Consider the following 17,582-nt stretch of genomic DNA (forward strand, 5'->3'; position numbering starts at 1 on the left):
CCCCTCTCATTTTCTCATCTGTAGAAGGTAGGCAACAATACCTTCTAGCATCATCACACTGAGGAATCACCTGCCAAGGCAGGTAAGATCCTTAGCATATTGCAGGCCATCAGAAAATAGTAGCTGCTAGAGGCTCCAGGTGCTCACATTTAGATCTGGAGCCCAGTGCCCACGGTGCTAGAGGCAGGGTGCCTTTCTTGGGCAGGGTGGGACCTGTGGCTAATGGATTAGCCTTCTGAGGTCTGTTTGCATTTCCTAGACTCAGACTCTATACCTGGGATGTGGATGTTCCCAACTTGTTGTCTTTTCCCTTTCTTGTAGGCTCCCAGGCCAGTGCCAGTACTTGGGCTTGCCAGTGGCGGATTACTTCAAGCAGTGGATTAATCTGAAAAAGGTACCGTGTCTGAGCCCCATGTGGGTGCTTCCTCTGGGTCTCCTGTGCCTTCAATCCCCTCCCTCACTCACTTTTTTTATTCATTTCTCTTTTTGTTGTCATCTCTTTCCTTTTCTTTGTGTTCTCTTTTCTCAACATCCTTCCTTCCTTTTCCCTAACTAATATGCACTGGAAGATTGTGGTTCTTTCTGGGAGTGGGGAGCTGCTTGGGGATCAGGCTTCAGTGTAGAGCATGACACCGTCCTATGTGGTGTCATCCAGATGTGCAGAGAAGTCCCAAAGAAGGGGATTTTCTAGGTTCTTGCTCAGATCTGAGTCCCTGGGCTGAGCTGCATTGTCCTTAGGAGAGCTGTGGTGCTAGCTGAGTCTCTGGGAAAGTGTCCTTCTTTGATGTGATCATGAGTGTGGCCTCTGACCCTCCTGAGTGGCCCTGGGGTGTCCCTCTGGTTGGGAGATAGAATTGGTTCAGGCTGGCTTTGGTCCTGCCTCGCCCCAGCGGAGCCTTGCTCATGTGAGAAGGATCGTGGAAACTAGAGTCCAATTACCTCTGGGTATGAGGAAGGACATTGGCCCTAATGCAGCACCAAGTGCCAGGGGAGTGGGTGCCGGGGCTGTGGGCTGGGAGGGACCCCATGTGGCTATGAAATTGGGCCCTAGTGGAGAATGGATTACCCAGAAAAGTGTACTTTTCCAGTGTGTGCTATACTTCTCAGGTAAGCAGAAGAAAGGAAGTGTAGGTATAGATTCCCAAGATCCCTGCTCTGTTGGGATACTTCTTCCATGAGGCCCAGTCTGCTAGAAAGACTCACTCCCATAATATTGATATAAGGGTAATAGCCTTGGAGCAGCCTCAAAACCCCATGCTGCTGATCAGCTTAGTGACACCCAGGAAATCGGAGAAGAGAGAACACACCAGGGTTCAGAGTAGGTGGCTCCCGGGGGGCTTAGAGAAGAGAGAGGTCATTGAAGGCTAAGATGTATTGTGAGGATTTGGGTCTTGAACTGGGTGTTTGATGGAATATGGGTCTGAAAGAGAGAAAGACTTTCCGGGCAAAGGGAGCAGCATGCTTTTGGTGTATGTTTGAGTTGGAGCTAAGTGAGCATGTGGAAGAAGAGGAAAGGAGAATGACTTTGGACTTAGTTCCATTGATCTCAGGGCAGCCATTCTTTATGGCGACATTTGTGAGCTCCTCTATTTTCGCCTGGTACTCAGATCCTTCACACTTGGTCCTTGGCTTGTTTGTACTTTAACCCTTACCCACCTCTCCAAATGATCTCCCTTGGACTGGAGCAGTCGCTATTTACTACCTTCCATCTTTGGCTGAGGGGGCCAGGCTCTGTCCTATCTTCAGGTCGTGGCCTATGGCCTTACCTCAGTCTGAAGCGTCCCCCAGTCATATTCATCAGGCACATTCGATCTTGAGGATTCAGCTCAGATATCACCTCTTCTGAGGTCAGCAGTCAATCTCTTGTCTTGAGACTCCTTGACCCTTTGGATATCAGTGATCTTTGAGTATTGAAACTGAGTCCCTATATGTTTCCTCAAAGACCTATCCATCTGGAGCATGGAGATTGAGGCTGGTTCCTCTCTGCGTCTGAAGTGGCCAGATCAGGGCTATGTACAGAGGACGCGCCAGTGGCTAGTGGCTGGCTGATGATCTTTGAGAACTGGCTCCACAAGCCCTCTCACTCAGGGCTTGGCGGAGCTCTGCACGAGGGTGTGGCTAGGTCTGCGCTCCTGGAAGACAGCATACCAGCTGTCAGAGTGCATCTGAGGCTACTTGCTGGCCTCAGCAAATGCAATGTGAAGGCCCGGCCAGGCGAGGCAGGCGCTGACCATGAACAATTGCTCTGTGAAGTTCACTAGACTTTTTGGTGTCTGGATAACTCTCTGCCTCCAGGTTCCTTGGCAGAGAGGAGGAAAACAGCCGACCCGTGTGTTAACATTGCCACTCATGGCTACCTTGATGCTGCCGGGGTTGGAGGCAGGCTGTTCTGAGCCTGTTCAGCATAGTTCTCTGCCAGACTGTGCTGAACCGTAGGAGGGAAATGAGTACAGGTAGAAACTGGAGACTCTGTTCCCAGGTGGCCTTGTGATTGCCTCTTGGTAGGTAAACTGAGCAGGTTTAGGAAAAACAAGAATGGCATGAGGTGAGTGGCATTAGAGGGGCCTAATCTCTTCCTTCCCCAAATCATGTTCCAGCTATGTCAGAGGGCCCAGCAGGAGAGATGACTCAGTTCAGAACTTTGGGCCAGTCCTTGCCAGCAGCTATTCAAAAGAGAGGCTGCAGGGCTCTGGAGGTCCAGGGGCCTGGTGATCTTTTTGACTTATACTGCATGAATTAGTGCATGGTGCACAAAGATTCCTCCTCCCTTAAAATGAGTAACAGTAAGAGCAAGCCAGAGAGATCATTGCCAGGGTTGCGTGGGTATTGTGCAACATATTACTCCATGCCTTTCTTTCCCCCTGTATGACCCAGGTCCTGGCTGTCTCCAGGACTGCCAAGATTTGCCCAGTGAGTGAACTGGAGCTGAATTCACCATCCCCATTTCTTAAGGCCTCTGCTGTCCAGAAATGATGTGTACTGTGTCAGGGAAGAGCAGTTTTTCAGTGGCCAGGCTTCCACATCTCCCGCCTCCACCTACTTTCCCTGTAGCAGAGTGGAGCAAGCCAGTGTTTGCTGACATTTGGAGTGTCATTGAATGATCTTACACTCTTATTGAACTGTCAGCTTAGAGAAGACTTGGGGCCCTGCTCCCAGCTCCCTTCAGGAGGTCAGAGCTGTCACTGAGGAGCCAGAAGAACACATACACACACACACACACACAGGTGCAAAAATACACACATGTTTACTTATGTGAATGATTATACCCAAGTAGGCATATCCAAAATTGTATGTATGTTTCCATCCATACGTAGGGGTGTATATACGTAGTCACATATTCACCTTCAGAAATATACGGAAATATACACCGGCACACCTTTATACATACGTATCGTAAAACATGAAGACATTTGGAGATAGATAGATGTATATAGCTATATCATATATGTATATATATAAACATACATACCTTCATCAATAAATACATATTCTTAAGTGCCCTCTGTGTTCCAGGTACTGTACTAGGCCTGGAGACATAACAGGAAAAATGGATATTAAATAATTCTTATTGTGTCATAACCCTGCTAAATCCAGAGTCATGGCATCATTTCAAAAGTGCACCTGACTGGGAGGGGCGTGGGTGCAGGGTCAGAAAATAGTTCCCTGAGGAAGGGTGTCTAAGCTGAGATCTGAAGGATGAGTAGAAATTGGCTAAGCATGTGGCAAGGCCCTGAGGTAAGGAGAGGCTTGGCAGCTTCATGGGATGAGAATGTGAGTTCCGTGGGAGTGGAGAATTTTTGTCTCCTCTGTTCACTAGTCTGTTCTCATCACTTTGAATAGTTCCTAGCACACAGTGATGTTTAGTCATTATTTGTTGATTGAATGACTGCTTAGAGCATAGAGAATGTGGGGAAGACAGGAGAGTGGCATTGGATGAAACTGGAGGGGGAGGCCACACTTTAGATTTTGATCCTTATCCTTAGGGTTAGGGGGAGGCTATTGAAGGGTACTAAATGTAGGAGAGGTGTCATCGGATTTGCTTTTTGAAAAAGCTCTTGCTACAGTGTAGAAAGAGCTGAGAGTTAATACAGGGGTATCAGTACTGGCTTTTCTTACTGGGGCTATTAGTTGGCATCTTGGGGTGGGAGAAATCGTTGTATGGACAACATTGCTGAACTTTGTAGCATTCTTGTCCCCCCTGCCTCCCTCCAGGTCCTTGTGACAACCAAAAACACTCCCTCGCTGCCAGATACACATACGTTTCCAGCAGCCTAGACATGGGTGAAAGTGGGGAGGTACTGTCCCCGGTTGAGAACCACAGAATTAGAGCATTGCTCCAGCCCAGGTGAAAGATGATCGTTACCAGGATTGAACTGATAGCAGTGGGAATGTAGAGGACTGGATTGATTCTATGGTGTTAAGTGGTACAGTCCGTTTTGCTATAATGCAACATAGACCTTCTTAAAAATCACTGTGCTATGAAAAGTTGTAATGAAAAGTTGCAATAAAAATGGGGTTAGGAAAAAAAAAAATGGGGTTAGGAGCACAATACTCAAAAACTTCATCAGTGACATATAAAAAAGATAGGAATTTAATAAAAATGGTAGCATAATTTTACGCATGTTAAATGGCTAAGAAATACATAAATACTACAGTAAATATGGCACTCTACCTTGAAAAAAAACCCTGAAGTTTGCTTGGCAGTGGGCGTAAGAAAGTTATTGCGCAGGAGAGTTCTCTGGAATCATTTGGTAAGTTGTAGCCAGGTGGATGTGACTTATATATGTAGTGTTCTAGAAAGCTACTATGTTTGAACTGTGAGCATGTGTGCATTCTGCATGTTCTTACATAGCTCTCTTCAGCTGTGTATACTTTCCTGTGTTTATCTAGTATTGATTATGGACAAAATGACACATAAACAAAAGCAAAATTTACATTATGCTAAACTGTTTCCTAATACATTGACTACATGAGAATTTACTCTTTCAAAAACAAGTATTATAGCAGAATGGACTACAAAAGACAGGAAAGGGTGATTGGCTATGAAGGTTGATGATAGAGGAAACTACAATGACTCAAGGTTTATGATTTGAGCAACTGGGTGAATTGAAGTGAACGTACTGAGTTAATGGAAGGAGGAGAAGTTTGGAGATAAGAAGAGAAGATGCATTGGGACATGTAGAGTTCAGAGGCTTGCAGATGTTCTCGTGAAGCTACAGAGGGGTAGTTGAATATATAGGTCTGGGCTCAGGGATAAGGGATAGATATGAGCTACAGATTCAGAGGAGTCACTGGTGTATGAATGACCATTAAAGCCATGAGAGCATAGAGTATACAGGATAAGAAGAAATGAGGACCTAGGATGAGCACTGAGAAATACCAACACTTAATAGAGGAGGAAGAGTCAGACAGAGAAGGAGTGGTCACTGATAAGTAGTGATAAAAGTTCTTATTTATTGATTGCATTTCCTGTGGTAGACCTATGTTATCCAATATAGTTGCCAATTTTTTTCATTTTAAAGTTCAATTAAAATATAAATAAACTTTCTTGAAGAACTTTTAAGTATATTTAGAACAACCTGTGTTGGTGAGTTTACATTTTCAACTGTCAGCAGTTTACAATCTAAATACAGATCTAGTATTTCTAATGAAGGTTTAGTGTCTGAATTGACATGTACTTTAAGTCTAAATTACACACTTAAATACAACGTAGTTCATTAATTTTTTCTTGTTCACTAATAATTTTTATATTATTACTTCTTGAAATGATCACCTGTTATTATTTGGTTATCTTTTGCGTTTTAAGGTTGAAAAAACAGGCACGTAGTGATGATGCAACTTGTTTGTGTCCCACATTGATACCTGGCAGAGGTAGAATGTAAATTTAGCTTTACCTGACCCTTTGTGCTAAAGAGAGTAAAGAGGGTAAAAACAAGAGAGTAAAGAGTGGTAGAGAAGGGGTAGACCAGGAGTGGGTGGTGCCATGGAAACCAAGGAAAGAAAGAGTTTTCAGGACAAGAGGACTGGGTCAGTTTCAGAGCCATGTAACAGAAAGACTGAGCAACAAGTGCCTAAGATGGAAGGGCTTCGGGACCTTGGTGAAAACTCAGTGGCGCGAGAGGGACTGGAGCCAAATTGGAACGAATTGGGGAGTAAATGAGGCAATGGAGAAATTTTAACCTTTTCAGAAACGCTGCTTTGAAGGAGAGAGAAAGGACAAGAGCCGTGATGGGGCAAGTGTGGGGTTGAGGCAGGTGGTATGTTGTAAGATGGAGACAAGTGCTTGTTTGTAGGCAGTGTTAGAGAAGGAACGTTGGAAAATGGCAGGCATGAGTGAGGTCTTGGAGCTGGTGAGAAGAGGTGGGGTGGAGAAAACAGTGGAATGGAAATTGGCTCTCTGCAGGAAGAAGGCCCCTCTTCTGCCACGAGAGGGAAGGTGGTGGTGGTAGGTGCGGTAGAGGTGGAAGGTGTGCGAACTTGCTGGCAAGTGGAAGTAGTCCCCATCTGATGGCTTGTATTTTTCTCAATGAAGCCAGTGAGCTAATAACTAATAGGGGAGGGACTGGAAAGGTGTGTAGACAGTAGGAAAGGATTGTTGTAGTTTTAGTAAAAAGAAATGTGAGCCAACTTGAGACATAGAGTAGGATTTCTAAGCAGTATTGAGAGTCCCATCGAGCTTGATGGCATTCAGTCATGGTGGAACCACTGTTCAGTTGTAGGACTTTTCTTTTTTACATTTATTTTTATTTTTATTTTTTAATTTTTATTATTTTATTTTTTAAAAGATTTTATTTATTTATTCATGAGAGACACAGAAAGAGAGGCAGAGACATAGGCAGAGGAAGAAGCAGGCTCTCTGCAGGAGCCCGATGTGGGACTCGATCCCAGACCCCGGGATCATGCCCTGAGTCAAAGGCAGACACCCAACCGCTGAGCCACCCATGTGTCCCTCTTTTTTTTTTTTTTTAAGATTTTATTTATTTATTCATGAAATAGAGAGAGAGGAAGAGGGAGAAGCAGGCTCCATGCAAAGCATGCCAAAGGCAGCGCTAAACCACTGAGTCACCCGGGCTGCCCTGTAGGACTTTTCTTTAGCAGAGCTTGGCTGTCTGGCTGTAGGCATGCCGAAAGCAGACATTTAGATTCATCCAAAGTGGAGACTTTCCCAAGAAGTGTGATGAAAGAAACAAAGGAGTTGTTGAAAATACTGGCAAGACTGGTTGCCCAGATGGACTATGAGACCTCAGCTGGATATTGAGGAAAGACAAGACAGCAGGGGGCCTGATGGATATGGAAAAAGTTTAAGGCGAGGAAAGGTATATAGAAATCAGGTGTAGTTGAGCATGCCACATGGAAAGATAAGAGGTTATGGTTAGACTGGGATGTCTGAGTTAGTGAATTCAGAGATGGGGCAGTTCTCCGTGTTGACAGGTTCCAAGGTGTGCCCATGGAGTGAGTAGCTAAGATTGGGTGGAGGAAAATGTTAACAAGAGGTTAAGAAAGGGAGTATGTGGATACACACATGCACACATAATGTGTATGTTCTTACTGCATGTGCATGGACACATGGGGATAAATGTATATATAGATACACGTCTGCGTGTATGCACATACAGTTCATGTACATTCAGACCAGGCCATGCAAGCGCATGCACAACATGCAAATGATCTGGAATTCCCTCGCCTGTTTAGATGGGCTTTGGGGGAAGCAGGCGGGCAGTCTTAGGAGGATTCTGAGACAGTCCTGTCCGACAGGGCTCAACCAGTCATACTCAGAAGTTGTAGGGAGGGGGCCACCTAGAATTTAACAGACCCAGATGTGCCAGGGTGTGAAGATCACTGTTCCACTTTTCCTCTGCCGTCTGTGCTATCTGCCCTGCTGTAATTTCTGGGTATTCTGAAGGGGGTGGGGGTGGGACCAGCTGTGAAAGAGAGAGTAAGGAGGAGGAGACCTCCATGGGCCCCTCCAAGAAGGAGAAGCATTTCTCCAAGAAGCCTTTCTGTCTCCCCCCTCCCCTGGGAGCGGAGAGCAGGAAAAACTGCTGAAGGGAAGGTTGGTGTCTACGATTGAGCGCGACTTTTTCTGACCTTGGAGCATTCAGAGTCCCAATCAGTGCAGTAATAAATTAAGGGCTTATGGAGGAATAAATTCTTGGCCTTAATGAAGTTCTTTGCTGGGGGCCATAGGCAGGTCAGCAGGTCGGGATGATGCAGATTGGAGGCTCCAGCGAGTGGGCTCAGCTAGCTGGGAAGCCATCAGGAGTGAAAAGACCTGAAAGTCTGTTGGTCAGGTCACTATTTTGGAGCTGTGGGGATAAAGCTGCTCCAGTAATAGGCAGCCTGACAGAGGCTGGGACTCTTTAGCATGGTGGCTACATGGTGCCACCTGCAGAGCACCTCCATTAGGGTTATTCAGAAGCTAATTTGGAAGAGGAAGAAAAAAAACAAAACCGAACTGAAAACCAAGACAGGGGTGTGAAGATCTAGGGGCCCTGCAAGGTGTTTTATTTTATTTTGGAGGACTGGGGTTTTGTGCCAAGATGAATGCTTCTGGATCACTCAGTGGTCAGACCCAGATGGGCTGTAGTCCAAGTCTTTGGCATCATCCAAAATACAGAGCATTGTCTGTTGGGCAGTGGGCAGTTATGGGCCACTATCCTGGTGGGAGCCAGCTCTGAGGCCAGGGCCTCTAGCTGTCTTTGGGAAGAAATATGTACACAGAGGACAGGATACAGAGCACCAGGTATAAATGAGGAAGAAGTGGGGACGCAGGCATGGGACAAGGAAGGGGGCGAGTGGGACAGCAGCCTGGAGCGCTTGCTGCTGGATTTGATGCTGAAGTCCTGGGAGGAGCCAGTCTTGGGGACTGGTGGCCCCTGAATTGTAGAGCTGAAACTAGAACCCAGGCCTCAAGACTCCACATTCTGAGCTCTTTCTCCCATCATCTCACCCTCTGCAATGTCTGCCTTTGGGCATGAGCTTTTGGGATGTGGTCCAGAGGTAGCAGAGGGAACAGTGCAGTATTTGGGATCAGGGGCAGCTGGAGCTGGCGAGAATATCTCCTTTCTTCGTATCTCCCTGCCCCCATGGTGTAGTGCCCTGCCCGGCTTTTCCTTTAAATATGTCTTACAGCTGTCTGAACTCTGAAATTTCTTTCACTCCTTCCCTCGCCTTGTTAACATGTGTTGCCTTTGGGGTAATCAGGGAAAAAATATTATGTCCTTTTACAATTACCGGGTTTTGGAATATTAAAATGTCTCGCTGCATCGGCACTGTTATTTTGATTGGTATTCTAACCTTTGACTAGCCCATAAAGCGCGCCGCTCCTGAAGCCAATATTGCAGGACTGAAATTTAATTCCGAAATGATTCCAGATAATAGGGAGACAGATAATATATGCATGAAGGATATTATGTTTGGACTAACTGCAGCAGGGCCAGGGCTGGGGAGCTGAATAATAGCCCAGAGTGAGTTATAATCTGTGGGACAGAAATGCCTTACTGTCAGGGCCAGGAGAGGAACTCTTAAATCAAAGGCACAGGAAAGGGTGCGATTGTAGTGTGCTTGTTTTGACAGGAAAAGCACTGGAGCCAAGAGGGTAGGTATGGAAGGCTGTGGCCCAACCTGTCCCTTGAGCAAAGTACCCAAGCCTCTGGATGGACTGTCTCATTGCAGCATCCCTAGCTTTGTATCTCCTGTCCCTCTAATATTTTGGCAATATCAAACTTCTTGCCATTCTTCAAATACACTCTTCAAAGAGACTGTTCACTTCCCTTTGCTCATTCTGTTCCCTTTGCCTACATTGCCTTTCCTCTTTTAGTATGTTGGGAAAACTCCTGTTCATCCTTCAAAACCCTCCTCTATGAAGCCTTTTCTGATGTTCCTCGACCCCTGGTAGAAATAGTCGATTACCTCCTCCTTTGTATGGTTTCAGCACTTTGTAAATGAATGTATTACGTGCTTTTGTAATTATCTACTTATATGTTTTTATTTCCTACTCGACTGTGAGCTCTAAGGTCTGTGTGCCATCCATCTCTCTATATCCAGTGCTCAGCACTGGACTTGGCACACACTAGGCATCAACAAGAACTAACTGAACCCACACTGAATATAGGACTAGACTAATGAGCCCTGGAGTCCAGATGCCTTTTCCCCTGCCAGATTTCCCAGACAGATAGTCTTAGAGACACTAAGTGACTTGCCTAAGGGCACATAGCCAGGAAGAGGTAAAGCTAGGATTTGAGCCCAGTTAAGGGAGTTCTTTTCCCCAGACCATATATCTTAGGCAGGTGGGCAGGGAAGGGGCTGGAGGCCAGGGTCAAAAAAGACAGAAACTCTCTTCCCTGACTCCTTCCTTCCTTTCATAACTCAGGATTGGAGTCCTCTTTGCGAGAGATGGCATTGGTTCTTAACATTCATGGGCCTCAAGTCCCAGATGGGATTGTGCCTCCTGTCACTGCTAATGGCCTTTGGACAGTCATTCCACACAAAAGACACTTCTCTTCTGTGCATTTGTAACTAAGGATTGGGAAAGTGCCTTGAGAAAGTGCCTGCATGTGGTTTTGGAGAGCTCTTAAGGAGGTAGGCAGGCAGAGTACATGAAGCCCTTAGAAATGCCAGAAAACTTGACAGACATTCCTTCTCCTCCTCAGCACTTGATGGAACGTAGGTTTTGGGTGTTTAGAGATAAGATAAGGGAAGTCCATAATGAAAAAAGCTACAGTAAATTTGGTTGGCTCTTAAATGGATTTCTTCTTGTTAATGACAACACTATCTGCAAAAACCTACATAAATAAATGGTATGGCTATAGGTGAGATGTACCCTTTACTTAGGGTGATGCTCAGTGTATACACTGGCCCCTGGGGATGTAGCTCACAGGCTGGAGAACATTAGTGCAAGAGAAAGAGTTTTAGGATCAGACGAGTCTGTCTCAAACTTCAGACATTGCTCCCAACTAGCTATGTGATCTAAAGCAAATTCCTTAACCTCTCTGAACCTATAAAAGACAACTAATACCTGACACACAGAATGTGGGCTCTGGAGTCCAGTAGGCTTGATTTAGAATCCTGACTGCACTTACTAGCTATGGGGTTTCAGTAAAGTCACTTCTTTCAGCTTCAGTATCATTCTTTGTAGAACAGGAAAAACATTACCCACTCCTAGAGTTGTCTTAGACATGAATGTTAGTGCTGTGCCTCTGCTCCTCCTCTGTCCTCATACTGACCACTAGGACTGAGGTGACTAGGCTAGGGTGAAGGAGAGAGGAGCTAAAGGTAGACTTTGTGTATAGGAAGTAGGAGAAAGAGGCTCCCCCAGCAGAATTCATGTGAGTACCAGGGAGGAGGAGCCTCATGCTGCCTGTGGACGAGCTTACCCCGAGTGTGAAGGTAGTGAACAGAGTTGACTATCTCATGTTCTTTTTTTTTTTTTAAATTTTTTATTAAGATTTCATTTATTCATGAGAGACACAGAGAAGCAGAGACATAGGCAGAGGGAGACACAGGATCCCTGCGGGGACCCCAATGCGGGACTCGATCCCAGGACCCCAAAGGCAGAGCCTCAACCACTGAGCCAGCCAGGTGCCCTGATCATCTCATGTTCTTGAGTCCTGCTGCCATCAGCATGCCTGGTGTCCAGTGGGAGTACAGAGTCACATTTACCTTCAGATGATTCCTGGCTCTGTCACCACCACATGGTGGTGTCATGACCTTGGACAAGTTACTTAGTTTCTCAGAAACTTGGTTTCTTCCTTTATAAAATAGAGATAATTAATAAAAATGAAGAGCTAATGCTCTAAATGGTTTTTGTGAATTAGCTCACTAATCCTCAATTCTATAAGTACTATTATTAGCATCTTACAGATGAGGAGCCTGAGATCCAGAGAGGTTAAGTATATTCCATGGGGTTTAACAGCTAATGAGTGATGGAGCCGGTATCTGATCCAGGCAGTAGACTCCAGAGACCATGCTCTTATTGCTGTGTTGCCTCCAGTGCAGAGGAGGGAGGAGTCATTTTTGTCTGGGGTACAAGAGAGAGTCAACAAAGATTTCATTGACAACGTTTGACTTGGGCCTTGAAAGTGTTGGGGAGACAGGGTAGGGAGGGCATTCTAGGTGGAGGGAGCAGCTTACACAAAGGCCCGAAGGAATGTGGCAGTTTGCTGGATGGGGAACTACAACATACGACAGTTTTGAAGGTTTCTTAAGCTACTTATGTGGGCCAGCCATGTGTATGCCTTTTCCCAGAGAGCAAATGAGAACAGTTAGGTACCATTGCCTGATGTCTAGATGGAGCCAGCCTAAGTTTCCTTCTAAGAATGGGGCAGTAACTCCAGAAAAATGTCATGATTACGTCCAGGTGAGGGAAGAAAGAGTCTATGGGCCCGGGATAGCGGGAAGGGAAAGGGCACCATGCCTTGTAGCGTTATCGGCTATGGGCAGTCCGACACTATTGCGCCAGAAGACCTCCCTCCCTGTCCTTTTTTTTTTATCTTGTTTTGTTTTTTTAATTTTTATTTATTTATGATAGTCACACAGAGAGAGAGAGAGGCAGAGACATAGGCAGAGGTAGAAGCAGACTCCATGCACCGGGAGCCCGATGTGGGATTCGATCCCGGGTCTCTAGGATCGCGCCCTGGGCCAAAGGCAGGCGCCAAACCGCTGCGCCACCCAGGGATCCCTCCCTCCCTGTCCTTAAGGCAGAATGTAGCAGAGTATAGTGTGAGGCATCGGGTTGCCTGGAGGCTCAGTCAGTTAAGGCTTTTAACTCTAGATTTTGACTCAAATCAGGATTATAGGGCTGTGAGATTAAGCCTTGCCTCAGGCTCCATGCCCAGCACAGAGCCTGCTTAAGATTCTCTCTTTCCCCCTCCCCCCTCCAAAAGAATAGTGCGAGGAATCAATTAGGTCACTAGGTGTTTGTAAAGCTTTTAGAAGAGTATGGCACTCGGTGTGTGAGTGGTTAGCTGAGCACACTCTCACCCAGAGGGCTAGCCCACCTTGCTCTTGCTCTGTATCCCTGGCGAGTCTGGCCTTAAGGGGAAATGGAACAGGTGAGGCAGTCAGCTCAAGGCATTCCTCCTTCCTTGGTGAGGTTCCCTGCCACTGCTCTAAATCGACCTTTACCCTGGAGTTGCTTGCAGTGCCCTCCAGGGCAGGTCTTTGCAATGAGGCCCACCACATGGTCGGCCTACCTCTTGCTGGCTGCTGCTCAGAGTCACATGTGTCCTGTCATATGTGTCCTGTCACATGATGCCACCTCTTTCCCCTGGTCCCACTGTGAGCCTCCTCTGTCTTTTGTGTCCATGAGGATGTGAATCCTGAGAATGAGGGAGTGTGTGAGCCTTCTCCTGGGTCTCTTTGGGGCTTGGATTTAAGCCTAGGCACCCCAAATGTCCAGCCTATACTGTAGCCCTCAGGCTTGCCTCTGGGACCCAGAGTAGCCCAAGCTCCATGCCTCTTGATTATTTTGTGTGGTCTGGTCTGTCCTTGTGTGGGACCATGAGACACTGAAGCATAGGGATAAGGACTAGATCTCATTCTTGAATCCATCAGAATTCTCAGTCCACAGAGCTAGGTCAGCAGAGGGAACATCAGGACACTGAGGGAGAGCTGCTGGGGAGAGAGGCGAGGCAAGGGAGAGATCAACTCATCCACACTCAGTATTAAGTCCAAGAGAAGTAAGGGAACCAGGAATTACTGTGACTTCTTTCAAGTTTTTGTTTTGTTTCTTTTTTTTTTTTTTTTTTGTATTGTTTTTTTTTGTTGTCATTATTGTTACTGTTACTCTGGACCCTAGAAACCAAAGGACTTACAGAAAAGGAGAGAAAAGGACAAAGACACTTCCTTGAAGTCAGGAGGCACAGCCGTGCCACCCTTCTCCCTCCCATATCACCCTACTGCCGCTCTGGAAAAGCAGGGCTGACCATGTCAGTATCAATAATAGAGCACCCACGTTTGGAGCCCCAGTTGGTGCCAGCTTCTTTGCTAGGTGCTTTACACAGGTTAATTCATCTCCTCTTCACAGCTACTCAGCAAGGGAGGGGCTGTTGTCCTTGTTTCATGGGTACTGAAGTAGAGACTCGGAAATTAAGAAGCTTGCCCAAGGCCCCATGACCAGGAGATAAATTTAGCTTCTCTCTTTTTGTGGCTTCTTTCTTGTCACTTATCCCATAGCAGATACCACCTAAAGGCAGTTCCTTTGGTCTAGCCTGGTTGGAGCAGGAACCTGGGGCAAACACATAACCACAGCCATTACTAGTTATAGGGTCAGTGAAAGGCAGTGATTGGGGAAGGTTAGGGATTGGCCTTATAATCTAGGTCTCTTGGGAGTGGCACCTGTTTAATGGGGATCTATCTGTTTATGTACAGGCGTGTGCCCATGTGTACGTGGATATCTGATGTGTTTAAAGAAGTATATTTGTCCACGTGGGAGGTTTGTGTCTGTGTATACTCAGACACATGGGACATGTTTGCACATGCCCATGTGTAAGAATATGATACGGATGTAAATATGGGATCTGTGGATATATGTGCCCACCTAAAGGTGAGCAGATGAGGCCCTTATCTCTAGAGAACAGCTTGGCACAATACCACAAGAACCCTGGGCTGCACTTGAAGCTAGAAGATTAAAGACATGGGCTCTGGTGTTGGGTCACTTGCCTTTTCTTTCCTCCTTTCTTCTCCTTCCTTTCCCTTCCCTCACAGGACCCTTAAGACACTAGGCTTCCCTTCCCCTCCCTCCCTTCCTTCCTAAGATTTTATTTATTTGAAAGAGAGTGAGTGAGAGAGCACATGAGCAGGGGCAGAGGGCAGAAGGAGAAGCAGACTCTCCTGCTGAGCAGGGAGCCCAATACAGGGCTCTATCTCAGGACCCTGCCATCACGTCCTGAGCCAAAGGCAGATGCTTAACCGACTGAGCCACCCAGGTGCCCTCACTTGCCTTTTCTGAGCTGTTACTTTCCTCATCTAACAAATGAGGGAGCTAGAGAAGGTAATCTCTTCTACCTTTGCCATTCTGAGATCATTCATGGTATCTTAGGTTTCCTCTTTTTTGTTCTCAGCAAAAAAATGAGATGGAAGGAAGGAAGGTGAGAAAAGTTCCCCTTTGATCTCGAGCCTTGGGACTACTCTACTATCCCACTGGGAAAGCAGAGCATTGCCTGGCATCAGGTCGGGAGAGCTGGGGCTCAGGTATTGGGGAGGGGTTTAGATAGCTAGTCCACAGTTTGGGGAGACCTAGAGTTGAATGCCATTAAGACTTTGGATTTCTCCATGAGACCATGGGGTGAGGTAAAGCTTGTTGTCTCCTTGCTTCCTTGAGGGGAGTGGTAGTAAGGGGACCTCTCGATACTCTAAAGGCAGAGTGCAGCCCAGGCTTTTCTTCTGGCCTCTGATCCCTCTTGTTTATCTTGGCAGGTGCAGGCAGGTAGAGACCAGAACAAGTAGCTGGACATGTGTTCACATTCATATGGGACTTGCTCGTTCAACCCGAGGTCATTGTGTGAGCTCACTTAGCCTGCTGTCAGCTCTTTTGGGGGAAGAGTGGCTTAGGGTTGGGTGCTTTAATTTTCCCCAGGCTGATTCTTCAAAGCTGATTTGAGGGGCTCCTTTAGCTATCTCAGCCTTCAAATGAGATTGTAGCAGGGTTTTGTCTCTTCTGTCCCATGAATTAGCCACCAGTTCCCTGAAATTTCTGTTTGACTGGCTGGGTCTCTAGAGAAGGAACAGGCATTGTGTGGATTCACAGGGAGGCATCCTCGGCGCCAGATATCTATAAGTTGAGCTTGGAATAAGCCTGGACTTAGGCCCCAGGTAGCAAGTGACTTGTGCTCTGCCTGCACCAGGACCTCTAAATTCGCACTCAGCCACCAATCACTCACTAAAGTCCTGTGTATCAGGGCATTTAGACTCTGAGATGAATCAGGTCTAGTCTTTACCTCTACAGGGCTCCCGGTCTAGCAGGGAAAATCAGGAAAAATACAATAGAGATAGTTAAGTATAGTAATAGGAATTATGTGTATAACATGTTTAGGTGTGTTCTTAAAAACAACTTATTTTGGATTCAGCTTTGTATGAGTTAGAATTCACAGAAGAGAGTCCACGTAAGCATGTGTTTGTGTTTATATGTCTGCTGCCTATGTAACTCAATAAGCTCAGAGCTACCCACCTGGGTGGCTCATCCCAGCTGCAGCTAGGCCACTTTTTCAAGGGCCTTAACACAGGACCCTCTAGAGATGCTAGGCTGCCCTACTTGGTAAAGAGGAGTGGTCCTTCTGGGAAGATGAGGTCCAGGCTAGCTGCTTGGCAAGTGCTTATGTATGGGTGTGGACAGCTGTGCCTGTGAGTGTGCACAGGCATGAACCCAAGTGTGCATAGGGTAGCAGCCAGAGGTCCGTCTTCAGCACCATGACCAGGGCTTATGGTGCTAGGCCTGGGCTTTGCACCTACTTGGCTGCTGGCTAGAGGACAGGCTGCAGGCAGATCCCAGGGCAACCCTGAGGCCTCCCCAGTGGTGTGTTTGCTGTGCCTAATTACCCGGCAGTTGTTTAACTATGCAAGCTGCATGCCTGCCTTTATTGCGCTGTGATTGCCGAGCTGCCTATGGGGAGTGTCATAAAAAGATATAAAATGCCCATTATCTGTCTGACGCCCTCCTCCTGGACTGTGGGTGTTTGTGTTTTATTTTATTTTTATGGCTCAAGGGAAGCTCTGCAGGAAGGAAAGGGAGGGAAGAACAGGGAGGGGAGGGGAGGCCCTACAGGAATTGGGGGCTGGGAGACTAAGGAGCCCCCTTCGTACTGTGGTCAGCCGTGAGCTGAAGGGCTCTCCTGACCAGAGGGGAGAAGTGCAAATGGCGGATCTCTAGGGTCAGAACAGGGTGTTCAGGAAATAAGGCCCAGACCTTCCCTTCCTCATCCACCTGCAGCTTATGTTCCCACCCTGCCTCTATGCTGGCACCCCTCCCTGCATGTAGGCCCACTGCCTTGGGTGCTGGGTCCCCCTTCTACAGACGGGTGTGGGAATGGTCTCTCATTCCCTCTCAAGTCCTCATTGGCTTTGATAACTGGAATTGCCTACTGGCGTCCTAGAGCACCCTGGCTTGCTGTGGGTCGCGTACCTTGGGCACCACCACCTGCTCCTAAGACCTTGTACCCCTACAGCTTCAGCTCCTCTTTTCTTGTCAGCCACTGCAACAGGTTTGTGCCACACCTATCCAAGATTCACTGGGTCTTAGGGAGACCTCCTAGACCACAAGAGAGGGAGGGGAATTAATACAATTCCAGTACTTGCCCTATGCTGTACAGAGCCTGGGTGAGTCACTGAAGTTGAGCTCACACACAGACCCTGCCTGTGAAGAGCTCACACTGTGTAACCAGTGTGAACTTCGTAGTAGATGTTAAATCAGTGTTTGCCAAATGGGACTAGATTCAATGTGGTCATTCCTTCATTCATTTTCATTCAGTAAATGGCTGTTGACCATCTACTAGGGTCAGGCACTCTGCCAACCACTGGGAATAAAGCAAGCAAAATAGACAGAATTCCAGCCCTTTCATTGGTCATTCAAGTTTATTGGGAGAAAA

General features: G+C 46.8%; 1 protein-coding gene across 10 annotated transcripts in view; it reads left to right on the forward strand.

Moving 5' to 3' along the window:
* The window catches only part of ERI3 (ERI1 exoribonuclease family member 3), a 128,073-nt gene that overhangs the window by 66,398 nt on the left and 44,093 nt on the right, over window positions 1-17,582 (forward strand). For all 10 annotated transcript variants that reach the window (XR_005370300.1, XR_005370299.1, XM_038558312.1 and 7 more), the window contains one exon: window positions 322-394. Coding sequence is in view for 8 of the 10 variants with exons in the window: in XM_038558312.1 (XP_038414240.1) it covers window positions 322-394 (73 nt within the window). In the remaining 2 variants the exon portion in view is untranslated. Of the gene's footprint in view, window positions 1-321; window positions 395-17,582 lie in introns of those variants that run through there.

This window comes from Canis lupus, chromosome 15, assembly GCF_011100685.1.
Source record: "Canis lupus familiaris isolate Mischka breed German Shepherd chromosome 15, alternate assembly UU_Cfam_GSD_1.0, whole genome shotgun sequence".
NCBI lineage: Eukaryota > Metazoa > Chordata > Mammalia > Carnivora > Canidae > Canis > Canis lupus.